The sequence below is a fragment of the Miniopterus schreibersii genome, assembly GCF_964146895.1.
Source record: "Miniopterus schreibersii genome assembly, chromosome: 12".
Taxonomy (NCBI): domain Eukaryota; kingdom Metazoa; phylum Chordata; class Mammalia; order Chiroptera; family Miniopteridae; genus Miniopterus; species Miniopterus schreibersii.
In genome coordinates, this window is record NC_138112.1 from 22,547,104 (window position 1) to 22,570,987 (window position 23,884).

At 41.9% G+C, this 23,884-nt stretch overlaps 1 protein-coding gene across 1 annotated transcript in view; it reads right to left on the reverse strand.

Moving 5' to 3' along the window:
- The window catches only part of FAT3 (FAT atypical cadherin 3), a 609,567-nt gene that overhangs the window by 122,807 nt on the left and 462,876 nt on the right, over positions 1-23,884 (reverse strand). The window contains exon 5 of the mRNA XM_081154333.1: positions 1,828-2,142. Coding sequence (XP_081010459.1) covers positions 1,828-2,142 — 315 coding nt within the window. The remainder of the gene's footprint in view (positions 1-1,827; positions 2,143-23,884) is intronic.

Genomic DNA, 23,884 nt, shown 5'->3' on the forward strand with positions numbered 1-23,884 from the left:
ACAGCCTTGCTCTAACCACCTCAGAGGCCCTTCAGTTATGTCAGCTGAATGGTGAAGAGCTCTCTTGGTGCAAGCATGGGCTCCTGAGGGCAGGGGAGTGGGAGAGAGGGTGTTAATGATCCTTTTGTATGGTCTGATAGAAAAGCTGAGGAAAGCATACATGCAGCGTTAACTGCAATGGTGTCCTGGACTTAAATTGGGGGTGTGTGTGCGGTGAGCAGTTAAGTCCAATAGGCTGACACCACTGAGAGAAAATAAAAATAAAGGATTTAAAAATAGTAGATTAAAATAACATTTATAGATGCATGGCCAATAGTTATAGCCTTTAAAAACAGTGGCAACTCATAACTCCCTAATGCTCTATGTTCATGGATGATCACTTTGCCCTGGAAAATTCCTGTGAGATCTACTTCCTGGAAGTAGATGTCTTAGGTCAGGTTTCCTAGGAGCAGAGTCTGAAACAGGGATTTGAGTACAAATGATGCTTTTGGGGGTGGGGAAGTGTTCTTAGAAGAAAGGAAGTGAAGAAAGCTGGATGGACAGGGGAAGATGTTAAGCAACGATGTGGTCTCAGCTACAGTCTGATCTCATCCTGATCCCATAGGGAGCTTGGAGTCATTAACTGCACCATAGAGTTGGATCCACCTGGAGGCTAGGGGGTTGGATTTTCGCATCGGATGTGGGTCAGTCATTGGCTGTGGGCTGCCGGGCTGGGGTGGGAATGTGGAACCCAGAAGGTCAGTCAAGCATAACTCTCTGAAGAAGGGAGCAGCTATGAGCCCTCAGCAGCCAACATTCAGCCACAGCAGTTCAGGCATAGCTGCACCAGCTGGTAAAGGGAATCTGGGTGGGGCACCAACAGTATCCACTGCAGTCCATCCAGTCCTCATAGATTCCCATTGGCTACTCTCACACAGCTGCAGTAGCACTTATTACATCAGAGCTTTTAATGGTAGAAACAGAGCTAGTCTTTTATTATCTTCTTTTCTTTGCCCACTGTTCTGGATGTATTACTGAGCAGGGAAAGAACCCAAGTCCAGACCACAGGAGTGAAAAGAGAAATTAAGAAACTCAGACCATCTTTTAAAATAGTAAAGAGTTGACTGTATATAGCAGAGACTGTTGAGAACTAAGAGAAGGATGGCATATGGCATTAACTCTTTTTAGGGAGCCTGGAAAGTGCTCATCATTTGTAGGATGACCAGTCCCCTTTCTGGCATAGGCACTGCAGGTCTAATGTGGTTAGGGGTGGAGGTAGCAGGCTGGTACCTTAGACATGGGAGTTTGTCTCTTTGAGATGGTGCTTATGGTTGTTTTTATTTTTAATTTGCCAACACTGAAAAATTTAGTCACTTTTTACTTAAGGTTTTTTTCACTTTTTAGAGACTAAGCATAGCTGTGATTTGTGTCTCACAATTCACACAGTTCAATTCATGTTCTATCACATTGTCAGCAACTACAAGAGTTGTTTTCTTTGCGAATTCTGGGAGACACATTGAGTGATGCCGAATAGCAGGTGGGATATGTCACTCTGCTATTCTCTTACCCTTAGTTTGCATCTATTCTCAGTACCTTGAAATGATTTAGGGTTGCAGGAAGTATGCTGAGTATGTGATGGAGCAGGCTGTGAACTGGGAATGGGGGAGGTCTACCATTTGCAAAGGAAATGGTATCATTATTTAAGAATATCACTGAAACAGAGGTAGCCTTCCACTGCTACGTGGCTGTACCTTTTACTCTAAAGATGTTTTGTTCAAAGGAATATTCACGAATAAGAAAGTGATTCCCTCCCCCCATTAATGTTATTGAGGTTCAGAAAAATCTTACCGTTAGGATGTCATAACTCCCTGCTGTAAATTGCTTTCTGGATGAAACCATGCCAGTTTTAGGGTCAATAAAGAACTTTCCATCATCATTCCCATCCACTACACTGTAGGAGATTTCTGCGTTGGGGCCCTCATCTCTATCAAACGCGAAAGCCCTGTAAATGGGTTCCCCCCTCTTCTTCCGGTCACGCTCCGGTAGCTTGATCTGGTAGACCTTCTCTGGGAACTGAGGCTTGTTGTCATTTTCATCCAGAACCTGAACCACCACCCAAATGGTTGACTGTTTTGGAGAGGAACCGCCATCTGTCACTGTCACCTGAGATTTGAAAGAGAAAGCATTTGACAATCAGAAAGAAGAAAATCTTTTCTTGCTATTCCTCTTCATGCCACCCCACAAAAGGGTGCCCGAGAACATCTCGACTTTTCCTATTCCTGTAGCTCATGTCAAATGCATAACTTCAGAGTTCAGCCACAGACACACGGGAACGCCCCACATCCAGCCACACACATCATCGCTGAAAGGCTAGGAGGGAGGCGAGGGGCTCAGATTATGGGGTGAAGAGGGAGAAGAAACAGGACCACTTTACAGAATGCGCCTGCTCATGCAGGCTCAGTGGGCCTAAACTATGCTCCCCTCAACAGGCACAAAAGACAATACAATTATCATATGTTAACCCCTGCTGTTCCTTCTAATCCTTGGACAATGCTATCACCATTCAGATTTTTTCACTATTCATTTTCTTTTCCATCTTCATGAAAAATTTGTGATTTTTACATTGTTAATGAACAAAAAGGAAACTGAAATATACTCTGCAATTCTGATGGTACATGTGACATTTAAAATATGTTTTTGACAGTCACAAAACAACTCCCCCCCCCCTCTGGAAAATGGGAGGGGAATGGACACCCCTTCCCATATCTCTGAGTCACAGTGATGAGAATTACTATCATATTAATACTTAACATGTGGATGGTGACACAGTATATAAAGCACTCTTCCATGAGTCTCACTTTCCGAAACGCCCTCTTCAGTAAGTGGAGCAGGCTTATTTATTCCCATTTTACAGATAATAAAAGAGAGGCACAGAGGTCTCACTGTTACCAAGTGCTAAAGCCAAGTATTGAATTTTTGGCAATTCTGCTTTACCACAAAGCCTGGACAGCTTATTACCTCAAACTATGTATTTGGAGACTGGAAGGCACAGGAAGATGCATTTGTCATCAACAGAAGAAAAACAACAGTGAATTATAGCACCTGGCCATCCAGTTTTTCACCTAATAAACCAACTTGACAGGAATAACGGGAAAAAAAGGCCAAAAATTTGGCAAAGCTATCTAATTTAGTTTCTTTTACAAGCTGCCTAGGAGGATGGCTTTCATAGATTTATGGTAAATTTTCAGAGAAGTTCTTTCTTTCTTTGAAAAATCAATCAAGTTTCCTTCCAAAGTTATTTTCCCCATTGGTTTGTTATGTTTCACAAAAGAAACACATCAAGGCCAATATGTGCCAAGGCTGGATTTTGACTCTTGAGCTAATTCCTGGACATGCTGAGTTCCAAAGAGGCACGTTCTGCTGCTGCCAAACTAAAATGTTATACTCCCAGGTGAGCTGTGTTGACCAAAACACATTGATTTCTTGGCTGTTCAACTCCTCTGTCTTTCTTTTCTGCTTCAACAGCCACTTTCCGAATCCAGACAACTCTCTCAGTCTTCACCACGCACAGAATCACCTCCTCACTCCTTGTCACTAAATGCCCCATGGTGAGCTCTGAGATGGAGCTCTGGTGCTGATTTAGGGCAGGTGGCTGCCAAGGAAAAGAGCGACTCTCTTGACTGTGGCTCACTGCTCACTTGAGGATCCTGCTATTGTAATGATGTTTTCCTTTGGAGTAAACATGGATTGACAATCCAGGTCCTCAAGGTGTATGCAATAGGGAAGGGTGGCAACTGCATAGGTCCATGAAGCATCTCCCCTCCCAGGTGTGCTATGGGGAGTTGGGTTACCTCCATCACCACCTCATCTCAAGCACCCAGCTCTCTTGCTCCCTCAGGCTATACAGGCATCCTTCAGGCCCTGAATACACTCAAACATCTCAGGGCTTTGCACATAATGTCTTCTCTCCTTGGAGGGCTCTCCCCATCCCTTCACCTGGGTCTTGCCTACTTATCCTTTAGGTCCACCTGAAATATCACTTCCTCAGAGATGTCTCCTCTGACCTCATAGGCCAAGTGCCAGACCCCTCCTCTAATCCCCTCCCAAATTATGTACTGTTAAATAGCCCTAAGTACTTTTCTTTTGCAGTACTTGCTGTTGTGGATATTAACTACATACATGATTCTCCAACCTAAGCTAATAAGAGCAAAACAGACTTTGCCTTTCTTTAAATCCTCACTTGAGGATATTTTTTCCATTGCTTTTCAGAGAGAGTGAAAGGAGAGGGAGAGAGAGAGAGAGAGAAGGAGAGAGAGAGAGAGAGAGAGAGAGAGAGAGAGAGAGAGAGAGAGAGAGAAATATTGATGTGAGAGAGACACATCGATTGGTTGCCTACTGCAAGTGCCCTGACCAGGGCAGAGCCTGCAACCAAGGTATATGCCCTTGGCCAGAATCAAATCTGGAACCCTTCAGTCCATGGGCCGACGCTCTAACCACCGAGCCAAACTGGCTAGGGTAGACTTTGCTTTTTTTGTTCACTGCTCTCGCCCTGGTTTCAAACCACACAAAATATGTGCCACACATGCTTAATTAATGAATTAGACTATAATTCAGCTTCTACTTGGACAATCTCTTTAGCCAAAGCAGTCTCACCTTGTAAAACCCTCATAGATCATTCAAGGCCCTTTATAACATCATTACAAGCTGCCTTTCCCGCCTTTGGCCTATAACTCTTCCATCTTCTTACCCTTGGCTTCAATTGCCACCCATATGCTGATAATTCCCCAGTGTGCACTCTTGTGCCTAAACCCCGTTTCCCATCTCCAAACCAACATGTTCAATTATTTACTAGGAATGTACTCTCTGGCCCTCTCACATGCACCCCAACACCCCCAAATCACAGACTGAAATCATTATCCTTAAACTTCTTCCTTTTCCTATTTTCACTGTCTCAGGGAATGATAACCCCATCTACTCTCACACTGGTCCACACCAGAATCCTGGGCATCCATCTAGAACCAATGCTCTAACTATCCACATCCAACCAAACTTGGAGGCCTCTGGGTATCTCTCATGTGCAGCCCCTATGCCAATCTCCTCTGCCACACTGCACTATGGACAGGCCTCATTTGCATCTTGCTTGGGCTACCACATTAGTCTCCTGGTCTCCCTGCCGCTAGCCTTCACCTTTGTTGTAAAGTGTTATTTCTTCCTCAAAAATCTGACCTGCATACAATTCTTCAGGGGCTCCTCGAGGACAAGGAACTGGCTGGCCTTGATGATCACCAGATTATCACTATCTGCTCCTTTCCCTCCCTCTATGCTCAGTTACACAGTGAACCTAGGAGGTCCTGAGTACGCCATGCTCTTGCACCTCCATCCCATTGCACAGCTGTTTGTCTCCATGGAATGCGTTCTGTCGAGAATACACCTGACTCATTCTAGAAGCTTCCATTCAAACAGCCCTTCTGCAAAACCATTCCTGCCTCCTGCACAGTGAGGTAGGCACCATCATCAGGTTCCCACTCTACTGTGTGCATAGCTCCAGGACACTATTACCATTTTGCGTTTTTAAGTGTCGGTTTGCTCGGTGGTCTTCACTCAATCATTTCAGACCTTTAGTAACTTGAGATCAGGGTCTGTCTCTTACTCATTGTTATGTTTTGGCAGCTGGTAAAGCTCTAAGTGCCAAATAAGTGTTGTTGAACAAAATTAAGAGTTAATTTACCCAAAACTCTTCCCTATGATAGTAAATGGAGAGCACATTCAGATTCTAAAGGGTCTTTGTTTCAATATATTATCTTCCAAGTGCTTCTCGCTCTATTATTCTATGAATGGGGGTCAGGTAGAGATAGACAAAATTTCAACCATGCACTCTGGGGTTTATATGCAACTTAAATCATTGAGAGCACTGCTAATCCCAAGATTACACATAATGATTTCTAGCCAATTCCAAAACTGTGTTGGCCACTTATCTACAATCTCTTGAAATGATTTATTCATATGTTTGGCTCCTTCAGTTCATTTTAAGCCACTCAAAGGCAGGGGGCTTGTTTTTTGCATCTCTTTCCTGGAATCTGGTGCACTCTTAATAAATGTTTGTTGAACTGAACTATGTCGTTGCTAAGCTCAAAGTCTTCATATCCACTATTATTTCTGTGAAAATTAATAAACATAAAGCTCATTTAAAATGGAGTTGGGATGCTAGAAAGAGACAACTTTCACACATGTGTCACTCAACACATACTATACTACTGATCCCAATAGGAAGAGATATGCACCTTGCATCTTCAACAGGAAGTGATACCACATGACTACCTCAGCAGGAGAAAGAAAAGATTCCTCCTGGCCCAGTACAGCTCAGCCAATGGTAGGCTACCATAAATAACTCAGCCAATGAAAAGTCACATATATATACTTCGAACCTTCAGTTTCCTTCAATAGACTCTTCCTTTACCACAGCACCTCCCAAGTCCATAAAAGAGCATTCCTCTCCTTTGTTTCTTTGGACTTGTGTGTGGTTCACATTTAGACCACATGTCCCAGATTACAATTCCTTGTTGTTTTCAAATAAACCCATTTTGCTGGAGAAATATCTGGCAGTCTATTTGTTTAAGGTCAACATTTTTCTAGACCCATGCATGTGTCCAGCCATGCTTGTGCCTGGAATATTAATCATTGATGTTTCCATCAGATTCTTAGACTTCCTATTTAATACTGCCATTGGCTTCAGCCCATCATGAGGAATTAGCCTATATGGAAGTAGCAGCAGCACTGGGGACAGAAGCAAAACTAACTGCGATAAGTCCCCATTATCTCTTCCTCTGCATCATTCTTCATTAACGATGCAAGGAAGTAGCCATTGTTTAGAAACTATCCATTGTCTTCTTGCTCTGCCACAACCTGACAAGAAAATACCAAGCTTTTCTAACTTAAATTTTCTGTTCTTATCATCGATCAATAATCATGGTTTGGCAATTAATCAAAAGCCTAGAAGATTAATATCTTTAGTTGTTTGCAGCTAATAAAAGAAATCACAAATAGTTCAGTATCACTGAAAGAATAACACAATCCCTTTCAATTTTCTATGGTGCCCTTGTGGTCCATAAATACCAGGCAGAGCCAGAAGGTAATCAACATGGCCCAATGGATTATGACAAAATTACAAAGAGGGACATGATTTTAAGTCTATCCCTGGAAGATGAAAGAGCTTTATAGGATCAAAAATGGATGAACATTGAGAATTCTTAAGCTATGGTATCTGGGGGAAGGAAGGCCACACTTCTCACTCATTGAAATTGCCCATGTATTTATTTTTATTGTCTCTCTCCCTACAGTAGAATATAATGTGTAAGTTGCCTTAGAATTGAGACTTTGTGACTTGTCCACTGCCTTGTCCTAGGGATTACAAGAGTATCTGAGAATATATTCAATTATTTCTAAGATGGAGAGTTCAATTCAATTCCGTAATTCTCCTCAAACATTAATTTATCAAAAATAAATATTTACCAGCCACTATATTTAAAGTTGTAAACCTTTCTTCAGGGATTACATATCTCCTCCCACTGTTCTTTATTTGTCCTTGACATAAACATATACACACATATATTTGTATATATATTATATATTTCACTTATATGCTCATTTATTGCATGTCTGCCTCTATTAGAATATGAGTTCCATAAAGCATAGATTTTCATCTGTTTTGTTCGCAGATGTATCCCTAGCATTTACAACAGTGGATGTAGTAAGCATTCAATAAATATTTGATAAATAAGTTAATGAAATATTCATCCAGTGCCTTCTAATTTCAACACTCTTTTTGAGGCAAATTGGGAGATAAACCAACAAACAAATAGACATGGATTCCTACAAAATTCACCCCTCCCCATGCCTCAAATCCTCTATAATATTCCAGATCTGTGATCACCAGGCCACAGTTTAGATATTTTCAAGAGCAGCTCAATGCCTTATCAAACAGCTCATTTATTAACTGATAGGCTGAAGTTTTACAAAGCTCTTCTTAATACTGATCCGGAATCTACCTGCTTATATCTAGCTTAGACTGCCTGTAGTTTGGTAGACTATTTTACTCTCTGTAACTATATAGAAAAAGTCAAATTCCTCTTCCACATTGTCTCAATTATCTACTGTGGTGTAATCCAAAAGTGGCTTAAAAGAACTATAATCTTTTTATTGTCTTTCCATTTTATTGGTTCTAGAGGTTGAATGAGGCTGTTCTTACTTGGAGTTTCTCATGAAATCGCAGTCATAGGTAACGGGGCCTGTAGCGATCGACTATGCCTGCCTGTTGATGGTGGCCACTGGCTGGGACCTTAGGTGGAGCTGAGGTCAACAGCCCCAATACTTCCAAGTGGCCTCTGTGTGGCCTAGACTTCCTCAAAGCATAGCGGCTGGGTCCTAAGAGCAAAAGGCCAAAAGTACAGAAAGTAGCAGGTGCTAATTTCTTAAGGCTTAGCCCAGAAACTGGCACAGCCTCGCTTGATTCATGTGCTACTCACTAATAGTCTCAGAGTTCAGACTCAAGGACAGGGCTCATAAGCCCCATCTCTATGACAGGAGAGTTAAGTAATTTAGGGGGCTATATTTTAACATCGCCATACTCATAAAATCCTTAAGTATATTTGAGATCCTCACCCAAGACTGAAAAACTCTAATGCATATAATCATCTCTCAGGTCATTCCTTATATATAATGAATTGCTATTATTTATACTGCTTACCTCTTTCAGGTGTTTTCTTATACACCAGCTTCCTTTTTAGAACACAATGTCAGGACAAAACAATAGCATATTAAACTCTCTCAGATCTGTGCCAGCTACCTCTGTAGACCTACAGACAATCGCCTGTGTATTTATTCAGTCCATGACTCTACTTATTTTGGATGGCAGCCCTGTCACACAGCTCTGCGATATGAATGAATCAAGCCACTTGGGTCTTTTTCCTGTGAAAAGCAATAAATTATAAGTGTGTGGTTTCCTTTTGGGGGCCAAACTGCAGTTTTATGTGTGTCCTTACTAAATTCCACCTTCCTGGAGATTTTGACTCCCTGTTTTAGATTGTTGGGTTAATCATAGTTATGACAGGTAGCGGGTGTAAAAAGCCTACTCTGTGTCAAGGAGGCACTGTGAGAGGCCAGCTCATGCTCCTTCAATTGTTTCTATAATTCCTTTATTGTTAAAATAATCTCACGCAATAGTTACCATTATTACTCACATTTCACAGATAAAGAAACTGAACTTACAAACTTTCCCAAGGTCACACTGCTCGTAAGTGGCAGAGCCTTGTTTTAATCCTGGCAATTTGGCTCTGAACCAGGGATCAGCAAACTACAACCAAATCTGGTCACTTGTTTTTGTAAGTAAAGTCTTATTGGGATGCAGCCATGCCATTCACCTTATCTATGAACATACTATCTAAGGCTGTGTTGCTGCTGTAAAGGCATAGTTGAGTAGTTGAAGCAGCGGTTGCATAGGCCTAAAATACAAGGTGTCCCCCCAAAAATGTATGTACATCTTTTGAATAATTATAGAGGCAGTGTTTATTAAAATACATTTCATTTTCAAAATGTAATAGAATCAGCTGTTAAAGTATGTATACATTTTTTGGGGACACCCTGTATTTGGCCTTCTAAAGAAAAGTTTGCTGCTGTGTCCTAAACCATGTGTTCTGCCTCTTTTGTTATACTGGTTTCACTGGTATGCTTTGCCCAGTCCTCAGCGTGATCACTTACATTGTCACAATCCTTCGCAGGAACCCTGTAGGCACTGCCATTTTTATTCTTCAGCTGCAGACAGTGAGACTCCGGAGTTAAGGAACTTTTGCCACTCAGCCAGTAAGTGACAGAACGCGGGGTTGCTCCCAAGTCACTCTGGCGTCAGAGCTCGTGCTCTTTTCCCTATCCCGTACAGCCTACACAGAAGCATCTGTTAACCATCTGTTGAGAATCCCCTCCCCAGCGTGGCTTTGGATCAAAATCAAGCTCGTAGCTGTGCTTCTAGCATCAAGCTTTTCCCTCCTTTGGTAATCGGGACCATCTTCGACTGTCTTCAGTCTTCGCACACCTTTCCTGTTTTCCTCAATTGCTTAAACACTGCCACCAGGTGTGGGGCACGACGGCAACTTCTTTCAGCTCTCTAAGTCTCGAGACCCAGATTTATTGAGTGCAGCTACATCTTCTGCTATCTTGTTATACTTCCACATCTCCAGCTCCCTCTCACAAACCTGCTCTATCCTACCTGATGAAGGAGATGGGAGGAAGGAGGGGCTGGGTGGTCCCTAGTTTCTGCTCTATTTTAAAAAAAAATACGTTTTTATTGACTTCAGAGAGAGGAAGGGAGCGGTAGAGAGAGAAACATCAATGATGAGAGTCATTGATCGGCTGCCTCCTGCACACGCCCCCTACTGGGGATCGAGCCCCCAACCCGGCATGTGCCCTGACCGGGAATCGAACCTCGACCTCCTGGTTCATAGGTCGATGCTCAACCGCTGAGCCACGCCGGCCGGACTGTTCTTCTCTTATTTATCAGACACTTAGTGTTTACTCTGTGCAGGCCCTCTTCTAAGTGCTTCATAAATATTAACACATTTGTCCTCTGGTCAGTCCTGGGAGAAGGGGGAATGATTGTCCCCACACTACAGATTAGAAACAGGCACTGAAAGATTCAGTAAAGTGGAGTCAACCTGGTCCGGGCTCTGTGCCCCTACCCAGGACCCTCTCACCTAAATGCTTGCCCCGAATAGTGCGTGTGGCCACATCCTCCTTCCTCTGCGCACAGTTCCAACATGCCCTTCCATTGGCCTCAGCACCGTGGCTCTTATAAGGATGGCAAGTAGCAGGCACGCGGGCTGTGGCTGCTCCATTCTGCCAGTCGCACCCCGAGGACACCTTAGGCAAACAGCTGACTCTTCACACTGCAGGTGGGAGGTGGCCTCAGCACATGCTAATCCAGCTGCCACTGTCCATGCTGAACACACCCCAAATACCAAGGATCTCTGCACTCACGCTTGGCCGCTGCACCCCTTCTCTCCATTCTGGCAATTCTTTTTCGCAAGTACTTTGTGCCCTTATTCTGAGCTAACGTAGCACCTGATATTCTTCTAAAGTAGGAAACAAAGATCAAAAGAAATTTATTTTTCCCTCCTCCCTCTCACTATCAAAAATCTCAGGGTGCAGCTAATAGATTTTATGCAAGAAAGAAATCTAAAGATAATGCTACTCCAACAAAGGCATAGCTTCCAACTACCAGTGTCAAGTAGGTTACAGATATGCAGCAATATGGATTCTCCTAACTCTTGGGCAGATGAGTAAAACCTCATCTAGCCAGACCCCAGGGCTAGCCACCTCTGGCTGGGGTCAGCCTTTCTGTCTGCCTAAAGATATCGTACAAATATTATCATATTTATGTGCACCATAGTGGGAAAAAGATTAGGAAGCTCTGTAATAAATTACTAATAATATGTTATCCTTCTCTTGGATTTGACTGCATTTTTAAACAATATGTCTAGAGAGATCACTGGATCCAAAAGACACACTCTCTAAGGGTAGGATTTTAGATGCTGTGACTATTGAAAATTAATTTTGGTGAGGAAGCCTGTCTATTTCCACCAGTTTCTCATGAGACCAGTTGTGGATAGCACAGCTGTAACCAATGATGTGTGCTTGCGTGTCTCCATCCTTGGTCATCACACAGTTAGGCCAGCAGATGACAGGACCCACTATTGAGTCTTTTCTTACCCCTATCACACTGTCACATGTACTGAAAAACTTCAGAGCAAAGGGAAACTGCCTTTCCTTATCTCTATTATCCACAGGAAAGCACAGAGTCACGAGGCATTAAGAGAACTCAAGAGTGAATTAGAGTTTGGACATCATTCTGGTTCAATCCACTAGTTTTACAGATGAGAAAACAGGTCTAGACAGATGAGAGTCAGAACCCAACACCATATTACTAGCAATAACCTCGGTCTTCCAAGACATTGGTTGCACAATTCCAAGCTGCCCTTTCAGCACTGCATTCATAATGAGACCTGCATTCATCAATTCTCATCTAGGGGATTTCAATACTGCAGAGGTTTTGATTTAGGTATTTTTCAGAATGTTAAACTCTTTAAAAAAAGAAATGTGTTTAGGGTAGATGTTATGTTTACTTTTAAAATTCAAAATGTTTCACAAACATTTCCAAAGGAGCAGAGAGGCTGAAAACAACTTTATCTCCTCCTCACAAGTGGAGAAACAGAGAAATGATCTTCTCGAACAATATTCAGAGGCTGACCTCAAGGAGGGGGCTGGAGTTCAGACGTGTCTACCTATGGGCTCAGACTGTTGCATAGTTGGGAAGACAAGTATTTTCAGCCTTTTCTGGAATGAAAACTATGTGCAAACAGTAAATTAAAGGGTAAGTCTCTAAGGAGGAATGACTCTTGAAGACAAACTTTCTGAAATATTAAAATTAACCTGTACTGTGACCCATATTTTCCATGGAGGGAAAGAAGCAAGCCAGGCTTAAACCACCTGCTCACAGTTTTATTACATGTGATTTATTTGACCTATAACTTGGCATTAAGAATTAATTCTATGAAGACGGGTGAGTGTTCTGGTCACTTACCACCCTGCCTTCCCTACCCTGTGTTGTTATCTCTTAGGTACAGTTGAGGGACATATTCTCTGGACTGTGAAATATCCATGTCTCTGCTTTTTCCAGTTTCAGCAAGTCAGGTGTTTCAGGAGATGTATACTTACTAGGTTGAATAAATTTATAGAGTGGTTTATTTTGTAATGGAAAAGTCTTCATCTGAAATACGTAGAAAAGAATTACGAATTACAAGAAAAGACAGGAAGAAAGAGACAAGAAGAAGGCAAAAGGGAAGGAGGGAGAAAAGACTAAGTATGGAGCCAAGTAGGGAAGGAAGGAAGGGGAGGAAGGAAACAAGAAAGGCAGGCAGGTAGGTAACCTTTTGGGAAGAGGTGAATCTAGGAGTCACAGAGGAGCTTTCTCAGGAAAATAGGGTGTATTCCTTTCGTACAAGGAAGGCTATTTACAGAGGAGACAAGGAAATCCATTGGACTGAACAGATAAGTCAGAGGAGAGTTTACTCCTAAGCGTCTTTCAGAAAGTTCGTTTTTCCTAAAGCATTTTTTAAAAGGCACAAACTAGAGGGGCTCTATGATTCTTGGAACCATGGGACCTAGCTGTTGAGACCACACCATTCATTCTTGTAATCTCTCTCTTTGCCCAAAGATGCAACAATACTGTGGAGATCAGGGCAAAATCCAATCACAATCTACCCAGAGACCCCTTCTGAGCACCTGCGGTCTGTCTCGTGCAGGGTGTCAATTCTCACAGATCTGCGAGCCACTCCAGGGCTAGCACAGCACAGGCACATAGTGGGTCCTTAATGAATATTTGTTGGTTGGATGCATGCGTGAACCTTGCATCTCAGGACAATGAAGGCATCTTTTCCTCGCCGTGGTTAGACCCGGCAACTGAGAAATGGCAGCTTTTCAGAAAGATCCTTGACCAATTCACTTTGGCAGTGGCTGCGAGGATTACAACTTTGTCCCATCTCTTCTTTGCACTTCAGGAAATAAAGTACTTCCCAGCCTGACGTCTCTTAAAGCCTTTTTTCCCTGCAGAGAGGTATACATCAGCTACTAATCTCATCACATTTCCATTTCCTTCCAGGCTCATCTGCTCATCATTTTCTATTCATAAAACTGGCTTGATCTAATCTTCCCTATCAGCAGGAACTAAACACCTCCTCAGAGTTTCTTTAGAATGATGGTGATTACCACACATGTGCTAACTCCCCTTTTCAAACACATGGGTCCAATCTATGGGCTCACATGTGAGCCATTAGGAAAGCTCTGCCATGAACCAAGATGTGACATCATATTAGCCCCAGGACTAAATCCCCCCTCACTTTTTCCCAATTCCCCTGACATCAAGGCCTTAGTCAATAGACTATTCCACATTCCCCTCTCTGTGAAACACAATCCACCAGGTATGAATTACAACGGAAAGTGTAGATTTGGAGCCTTCCCCTATTTTCCAGCACTGGACCTCACACTTTATGTGGCTTTTATCCTGGCAGACCCTCAGGCCTTACCTCCACTGACGATGCTATTTGGATTTAAGTGCTACATTTCCACCAGGCACCAGATTTTAGGTCTTTCTTCCCACAGTAAAGACTTAATGCAAAAATAAAGGCACATTCTAATTATTAGCTCTGGAAACGCGGCTTTTCTCTTCTCACTGAGCAATTCAACATGAGTTTGCAGAGCAAATTAGCAGGTCGTTTAACCCCTTGTCTTCCTAAAAAGTATGAATTTTAAACCTATCAACTTAAAGAAATTAGGCCCATATGGACTAAGGTAGAAATCATCAACATTAACCGGTGGCCCAGAGAGATGCTCCCTCTACCCCATACAGTGTATTGTAAAAATTTCTGCCAACATTTCAAACTAGAGAAATTTCACATAAAAATTCAAATCACCAGCTTCTCCTGAAAAGTCAGAATACCTGGGCCACCACTCTCAATTGTGTTCCTAATACCGCAGCCTTGTGAGTTGTCATTCATCACCAATACTGCCCAGAAAATTTTCTTGGAATAGAGAAATATTTCTTACTGTCCATATTCCTATCAAAACTGGTTATGAAAAATAGATGGAGAAGACTGCATATTCAAAGACAAATGGAAGAGAGCATATTTCTTTTCGTGAGGGAAGTGCATTCCTGTAAGTTTAATATGTGAGCACTCAGCATGCTTTACACTTCACTCATTTATGATGCCTGAGTGGGCCATGTAGACATTTGAGTTTGTAACCCTTGGTTCAAGATCTTTGTAAAACCTCTGTGTAATAATAGGATGCATATTTTAATGTATGATGGAGATAAACCATAGCTTTTGGTGGACACTGTTCAGAGCCGTAGAGTTGCACATTCATTGTTCCTTCAGATACTTATGATTTCAGATGCTATGATTTTAGAAGAATTAAAAGAAGTTTGAAAAAAATTAAGGCATCTTTAGTCATACAGTCATTTAAACAAGAAATACGAGTCCTGTTGAAAGCTTCTCTTGTTTCCTCCCACATCTCATCAGTATTAACTAGGGACGCTGCTAGCTGTGAATTAGAAATAGGTGGTCTTCTCGGGATGCATGCAGCCCTGGGCCTGGATGTGCAGCTTAATAACAAAGAGTGGGGGCCAGATTCAGTACCCTGTGACCTACTCGGCCAGGTGTCCCCGGGCAGGGCACAACCTGGATACCTCTGATGACAGCCTGACAAGTCCTACTGTGGACACGTCAGTTGTATTTCTTGGTTCTTCGTTCTCTATTCTGGGGGTCGAACTCTCATTACCTCCTGCCTAAACTGCTGCACCTGTCTTTAACCTGGTCTCCTAGCCTCTGGTCTTGCTTCACCTAGGTTCATTCTTCAGAAGACCAGAGAATCTTTTAAAATGAAATTCAGATGATATCAATCCCTTGCTGAAAGGTCTTTAATGCCTCCCCATTGCTTTGAGCAGATTTCATAAAATGAGTCATGGAGAACACCAGTCTTGCAAGGTGCCTGGCTTAAAAAAGATGGTCTGGGACCCTAGAAGTTTGAAGAACACTATGGACCTTTCCTGGAGCTTTACAGTGCACATATTCAGAGTAGAGCCTCAAAGAAAGTCTAAGCAAAGAAGCTGGTTTATCTTTGTTTAAACCACCATTTCCCAAACTTATTTGACCACAGAACCCTTTTGAGTGATGCTTATTAACATCCTTCAGATTTGATATTTCAAGGAACATACTTTGGGAAGTGCTAAATTACAGGATAAAGCCCTCACACTTAGCATTCACCTCAGAATCCTTCAGCGTTGACACAGCCTGTCCACTGCGCTATTCCCAGCCTTGAGTTTCTATCCACTCTATACCTAAAGTTTTAATCACCTAGTTCACCTCACAAGGTGCAGTGTTTTAGAACTGGGCGGACAGTGTGAGCAAGATGGGCTTCCTTCCCTCGGGCACTCACAGTCTACTTATACTCCCCACATGGCACATGTCCTTCAATGACCCTGAGCTCAGGTTGGGGTTCCCACTGCACCGAAGCCCCTTTACTCCCTTATTCTTGTAGTTCTTACAAAATCCTTCAAGGTCCAATTCAAATCCTCCAAAGGCCCTGTTCCTTATAATGCTTTCTCAGAGACCTGGGTAGAATTACTCCTTTTAATGATTTGCTCGACTTTATTCATATACTAACACATTACTTATCACATATCGAATTATTATGCCTGTCCTCTTTAACATCCTTGTATGGAACTAGCCTGTAAGTTCCCGGGGGGTGGGGTGGGGGCCAGCACCATATCAATTACTATATTGGCAGTATCCAGCACAATGTTCTGATACATAATAAGTTAAACTAACATCAGTTCCTTTTGGTTTTCATAAGAAGAATCAGGAGTAAGACCTCGCATTGGTGAAGAAATTATTTAGCCTGCTTTATCTTCCTACTTCTAATGGCATGTTATTTTAATTTTGAGTCATAGCAAGGATCTTAGATTACTAATAAATTAGGATAAATTAGGTAGATATCCTGTTGGTTAGAAACAAACATCATTCATTATCCCATTAACGAAGCTATTAAAAGCCTGTGTACTCTTGTATTCATTGCACAACAGGTAGGATTTGTTCTCTACACATAATAAAATTAAAATCCCCTGGGAAACATGTCTCCAGATACAGCTACTAAAACAGAATGATGGTTCATCTTAGATATTTAAAGCATCTTAATTACTTTTACAAGACAAAAGGGAATATACGTAAGTTTTAAATAAAGATCAATTCAGTAGACTTAATAGATTCAGAAAGATAAATTCGAGGGTGAAGGTTCTGATCAATACGCAATATTTAGGAAGCACTTATCATGTATCTCTATTCAGAAAATTTATTAGGGGTGTATTTGTATCCATCCAGTTCTTGCCTCCATGAGAGTGTAAGACACGCCCCCAGGCCCGGGTCTAAACTATGTTCCTCTCCTGAATTCCTTCAGAATTTATGCTCATTTCTATCAGACCACCTAGAGGCCTGCATAAAAGTGTTTTTCCGTGAGTACCCTGAGGGCAGGAACTGTGGGTTTCACGTCAGTACCTAGAACAGGATGAACAAAAGCAATGTATGGAAAAGTAAACTGCCAAAGATATAAAAAGTCAGACATGAAAAATGATAGTGATAAAATAATTCTGCACTATATCTAGAAAATAAAACTAATCACAAATATAAAATATAAAACTCATCCATCAGATGAAAAGCCTGGAAATTTTAATATTGTAAAGAGTGTAAAACAAAAACACCACGTGGGTGCTTTAGCACTTCTTTTGTTATAAAATCTTGAAAAATCAAGAATGCAACAGTTTCTTTTTAAGTATATACACTGGTTTTTAAAAATCCCTTCTCACAGAGATAAAAAGGGGGAAAGCCACAGTCACTTTGGCCATGAAATAAAATAGATGCAGAAATCTAATAACTTAAGAGAATGAATAATCATCTGAAAGAAGAATTTTTTTTACCAAAGCTTAGAACGTCCACTCTGTTCCCAGTAAACATTCTGTTTAAATTCCATTTAAAGCCTCTAATGATTCTTTGCCTTTCCCTTTCCAACAGTGGAAGCAGAGGGCTCAGTATGAACATTCTCATTATCTCATCTTAGATATCACCAGGCCTAAGTAAAAACAGAGGCTGGTGAACTGTCTGCCCTGTCAAAAGCAAGAAAGATTAAATGTGTTAAATCACAGACAACAAATGAGAGTCCCACTGCCCCAGGAGTCAATTAAAAATGTATAACTCAGTTGTGCACCTATAAACTCCAGAAATAATCTTTTGCCCAGCTGAAAATGTTGAAAAGGCATTTGAAACAAAAAGCCTCCAATATGTCCTCAGTTTCTCTGCTGGGTGGAAGTATAATTCAGTAGTTTTCAGATGATACTTCACAATCTTGAGTTTTATTCTGAGTGTTACTATGATGACTATATATGACTCCCTACTATGTGCTATCTTCACAAGTCCCAGAGTCATCCCTGTGCTTAACAAATATCCCGTCCTCATTTGTTTTTTGTTTGTTTGTTTTTAATCCTCAGTGAGGATATTTTCTGCATTGCTTTCAGAGAGAGTGGAAGGGAGAGAGAGAAACATCAATGTGAGAGAGACACTGATCAGTTGCTTCCCGCACACACCCCAACCAGGATCGGGGATCGAGCCTGCAACTAAGGTGCATGCCCTTGGCAGGAATCGAACCTGGGACCCTTCGGTCCACAGGCCGACACTCTGGCCCCTGGGCCAAACCAGCTAGGGCTCCTCCTCATTTGTTTTGTGAACCAGGGCAGGACATTACCAGGACAGTTCAACTACTTTATTTTCTCTCAAAACTTTCATCTCAGAAGATCATGCCCACAAATACCTATGTGTGAAAACTTCTGGGATCCCTGGTGGGCAGCAGTGGAGAAAAGTGAGTCATGAATAATGAATGTCTCTTTGTAAGAACTCTACTTAGCAGGCAGCGGAAACTATTTTTACTTTATGGCAAAAGCACTCTAAGAGAAATATTCCCAAACCACGTTTCTAAATGTGTGAGGGGCAGCGGAGACTGCCAAGCATTTGGAGAGATTTAGCACCAGCGTGCACGCTCCCGGAAGGTGGAGTTATTTGCTCCAGTGGTCGTGAAAAATCTCATTCTAGACTCAAACATGTATCTTTGTGAATGAGCATCTTTCTTTTCCTTCCGGCTTTGGCAAAGGAGTATGTCAGGGATTCCGATATTCAGCCAATGTAAAAGAAAAAAATAATTCACTAAAATGAATGGAGAATGTCCTAGGGAGCATTGTACTATAACTGTAAGAGGAACCAGCTTCTGAAGTTCCCAAACTGATTGGATTTCACTAGAATAAAAAACTCAGCAGAAAGCTTACAAGAAAAACGATTCTTGAGCAGACTTCACGGTGATGGGAATATCTATTGATCATAAAGAGCTATCAGTTTCCTGGCTCCGATGAATAGGCCCATTACCACAACATATTGGCTCACAGTCTTCCCTGGAAAATCCCAGAAATTTTACAAACAAAACAATCACAGGAGGCGTCAGGAAAGTGTGTCGGCAGCAGCTGAAGGCTACCTGGCAGTGACACGTGGCTGTTATCCAGATGCTGGTCCTCTTGGTTTTGAAATGTGATGGTCAGGGACCAGGACACATCAGTGAGATCCAGGACAGGTGGAGCGTGAGATGGCCTGAACTTTCCTAGCTGCTCCCCTGACAAACTTTAGGTCCTTAAGCCAGCTCAAATCTTAGTGTTTTTTCCAGGTGCTTTTGAGGTGGGTGGGTCTGCTGCCAGGGTGATTTATTATTGAAAATCACAGGGTAATAGGGACCCTTCATGTTCTGGGTCCCTAACCCATTATAGTAATAATATTGAGGCCACCTCATTCATGCTACCCCATGCGGAGCTCTTTCTTACCTGTGGTCTCATTCGATTTTCCCAAGAAATTAAGTAGGGAAATGGTCCAAGAATATTAATCCCATTAGAGATTGGATGAAAGGCCCAGCAAGGTCGAAAGTTTTGCCTAAAGTCACTCAGCTCCCGGGTGACAGCATGGTTCTACAAGACATAGCGCTTTGTGAGATCCAGATGGATGCCACGACACCCTCAAGACTCAGGGCACCAGCCAAATTCACATACACTCCTAGGAAAAATCAACTAAAAGTGGGGAAGTGGTATCATGTCCTCGCATGTGAAAGTGTTGTACTGTTCATATCAGAATGTTTTGAATCCACTACTCTCCATCTGAAATATGTATCGTATGTTCAATAATTACTTCCTGGGGACGGGCAATGAGAAACACTGTGGGGGAGCCAGACATGAGGATGAATGAAAACGTGGTCTCTGCTCCTCACGAGCTTGCCATCTAGATGAGGAAACAGGCATGTGGATGAATAATAAAGGGCTGATGGAAGGGGGGAAAGCTCTGTGTGTGGGCTGTGTCGGGAAGTAGTCAGTCTAAAAATTCCTAGTGGCATCATCAATGTTACGGTGCCATTTTAAATGCCACCCTAGTGTCCTGGGGAGGCTGGTGTTTTAAAGAAATGCCCTTTACTGTTGGAAGATCAAAGTCCCGGAAAAGAAATCCGTATTATTTATTTCTTTTTTTATAAGGTGATTATAGAATTCGTCCTCATGAAACGGGGTATTGTGCAATCTATCGGGAGTGACACATTTGTGCTGTTTTGGAGGGCTGCCCAGAGGGTTTCTCAAGTCCCTGCTTATCCTTAGGACTCATACTTCTCACAAAATGCTACAGAATAAAAGGTGATAGGGTTTACTCATCTTATTTATGCGTTCATAAGACATCAAGTTTGTCACCGACTCTTGGCAATTCCCACTCCTCTCCCTGTGCCAATGTGAACAAGGAAATAAGTAGTTCTGGTTGGGTCTGGTGGCTTTCTTAGAACCAAAGGGGATGCCAGCTTCTGGATGACCCGATATGAGGACAGCAGGGCAGAACTAGGTTTCTTAGCATTGTCACACCATCGGGCAATTCCTACCACTGAATGGCTCCTGGGCTCCCATTACTTGAGCAATGCATTTTCCAATTTAAAACAAAGTTTATTCTTCCCAAATTTCAGGAACTAATTCCACTGAATTTTAAAAAGTTGGCTAGCTCTGGCTGGTATGGCTCAGTTGGTTGGAGCGTCATCCCATACACCAGAAGGTGGTGGGTTTGATTCCTAGTCATGGCACATACCCAGATGGGTTTGATCCCTGGTCGAGGCAAATGATCTATGTTTCTCTCTCTGTCTCCCTTCCTCCCTCTCTAAAAATCAATAAAAATTAAAACAAATAAAAGCTGGCTAAAATATACTGAGAATTCTGACTGCTTATTTTTAAGGTAATTCTATGTAAAAATTAAACTAACCAGGTATATTCTTATCTAATGGCTGAGTAGTTAATTTTTATTATTCGCAAGACTCTATCATGTGTCCCTTTCTGAATAAACCTTCACACACACAAGCACACACACACACACGGTGATGTAGACATACACACACACCCTTTAACTGTAATTTAGGAAGATGCTCAGGGTGAGGTCTTTAACGTGCCTTTGGATTGCTGTAGGTAGGGATTAGGATCCAATTACTTGCATCTGACATCACCATATTATAATAGAACAAAATGCTCTTTGCTATTCTTTAGATCATAAGTACCGTGGCTACCCAGAGAGAAACCCTGTCATAATGGAAGGACCCCAGATGAATGGAAATCAGAGACTAAAATCAAGGGCTGGTATATCCTCTTTGTTACAGAGTGTAATCAGTAGGCCAGGCAGATTACTCGAAATTCCAATTTCTCCCCCTCTGCTGACAGTAGGCTTTATCTTCTGCTTTTCCAAACATTTTGAATTGTGACTGAGGATTCTATGAGGCATTACTGCTTTAGTCTTCTGAAAGTTGCAATTAAATACACTCTAAGTAGATGTCACCTTGCCACCTTTTCGGAAAGGTATAAGTGAAAAAAAATTAGCCATCAGAGGAAAAAAATTCATAGTTAAGGCTCTTTCTTCTTCCTTAACCACAATCTGTTGTCTCTTTATGGCAACAAATGTCTGTAATCAGAGTCTAGTTCCAGCTTTCTAAAGGCATCCGTGAGATGGGAACAGGGTGGGAGGATCATATCTCCTTTTTATACATTTGAAAGGAAGAAAAAAGTAAAAGACCATCCTAGATGTGACTGAAATTGCATCTGAGTGACAGATCTTTTAAATAAAAAAGATTAGATTCTGAATTTATAGCTCAACCACTAGGAATCTTTCATTTCCAAAAGGGTATAAGTGTTGCTGCATTTATGACTTTCTTCATAAAGATGAAATTTTTACAATATCAGTAGCTAAATGAGGCCCGGGGACTTTCTGGAGAGTTTGGTAGGCCGATGCTGGTGGCCTCTGGTGGCAGAGATTCAGGGTGCAGTTCTCTTAAAATGTGTTTGTTCTTGTAGCAGTCTTATGTGGGTCTGACCAAACACCTAAAGAGACAACTGGCATTATTTACTGTTTATGACTTAACACTTCTGCTTCCAAATGCCATTCTTTTACTCCACGCGTCTGCAGTGTAATTGGGTTCGACTGAATCAGTGGTAATCGCTTTCATGGTTCTCTGAACTCAGCCCGGTGGCCCGTGGGTGAGGAATTGCCGTGTGCTCTGCGGAGGGTACACATCTGGGCTTGGGGAGCATCTTGCAAGGCTGGGATCCTGGGAGTCATTATCTGGTTCATTTCATGAAGCTGGGGGTCTGGGGCCCCTTCGGGTCAGGCTCTTTGCTGGTGCTTCTCGAATGGTGGCTCCATGTGGAGATATGAAATGTCTGAGTCAGTACAAATAAGGTGGCCGCTAATAAGCATGAGACTTCTGCGTGACCTGAAGGGGTAACTGGGGAACTGTACAGAGGCTCAGGGAGGATCACACAGTCCCATCAAAGAGCCAGCTCCATGGCAGTGGGGAGAGAGAAAAACAACGCTTCCAGGTCACAAGCTTGCGCTCGATTTCCAGTTTTCCCACTACTTCTGAACTGTACCATCTTTGGGGAGAGCTATTTAAATTATGCCTCATGCCCATGTCTGTTATAGGAAAATAGTGATAGCTCCCTCACAGAGGTTTTACTAGAATTATATAAAATGTTATGTTAATTATTCAGCAAACACTTTTAGAACACAGACTACCTGCCAGGTAGGCACTGAGGATGCAAACGGAAGGGACCCTCTACCTCTGTCTTCCCAGAGCAGTTTTGATAAATGATTGCCACCATAGCTTAACACTTGCATCATGTCACATAGTTACCATTTCTTTCTTGTGGTGAGAACATTTAAGATTTATATTTTCTTAGCAACTTTCAAGTATATAATACAGTATTTCCAAAAAAGACATACAAACGGCCAACAGGTAAATGAAAAGGTGCTGATTGACCATCCAGGAAATGCCAACCAAAACCACATGAGCTATCACCTTGCAACTGTTGAAATGGCTCCCATCTAAAAGGAAAGAGATAACAAGTGCTGGCGAGGATGTGGAGAAATGGAAACCCTTTGTGAACTGTTGGTGGGAATGAAAACTGATGCAGCCAAGAGCTTTGGACCTATTAATGTATGTAAGTGATCAAAACAGTGCCTTGAATGTAGCTGTTTACTACATATTAAGTTCTCTTGTTACTAAATCATTTTCCTTTTAGGTTATTTAAAATTTGTTTTTAAATTTTGTTAATTATTTTTATAATTTTCTTTCAAAATTGTTAACAAGTTCATGGAAACAGAGCACTGACTGCTATCATTAATTTCTATTTATCTGTCTGTGTCCATCCATCCATCCATCCTCGTAATCATTTGTTCATGTACAGTCTCCATCCATTGGTGTAACACACACATCTGATTTAATATTCAGAGGATTTAATATTCCATAGACTTCTGTGGTAGCTAAGATTTTGAGGGCCAAAGCTGTCTAAATAGTGATTTTCAAGATACTGGTCTCATGGAATGGTCTTAATGCAAATGACATTGTCCTAAGATAGTGAAATCTTCTTCTGTGTGAACAGCAATTCAGTGTATAATCATGAAAATGGCTACGATTAGCCCCCTAGTGACCTGAAAGTGTTAATGCTACTTCCCAAAGTGTCAAGCAAACCAAGCAGAAGAGCAAAGGTGGGGTCAGATAGGTTTACTCTAAGTCAGATGAGATTTGCTCAGACTCCACTGAGAGTCCCTAAATGGTGGCATTCCAGAATCCTTGCCTGTTTTTCCACACATTCGATCTGTTAATTCTACCATCCAAACCTATCTAAAGTCCATCTCGCCTCCTTCCCTACCTTAGT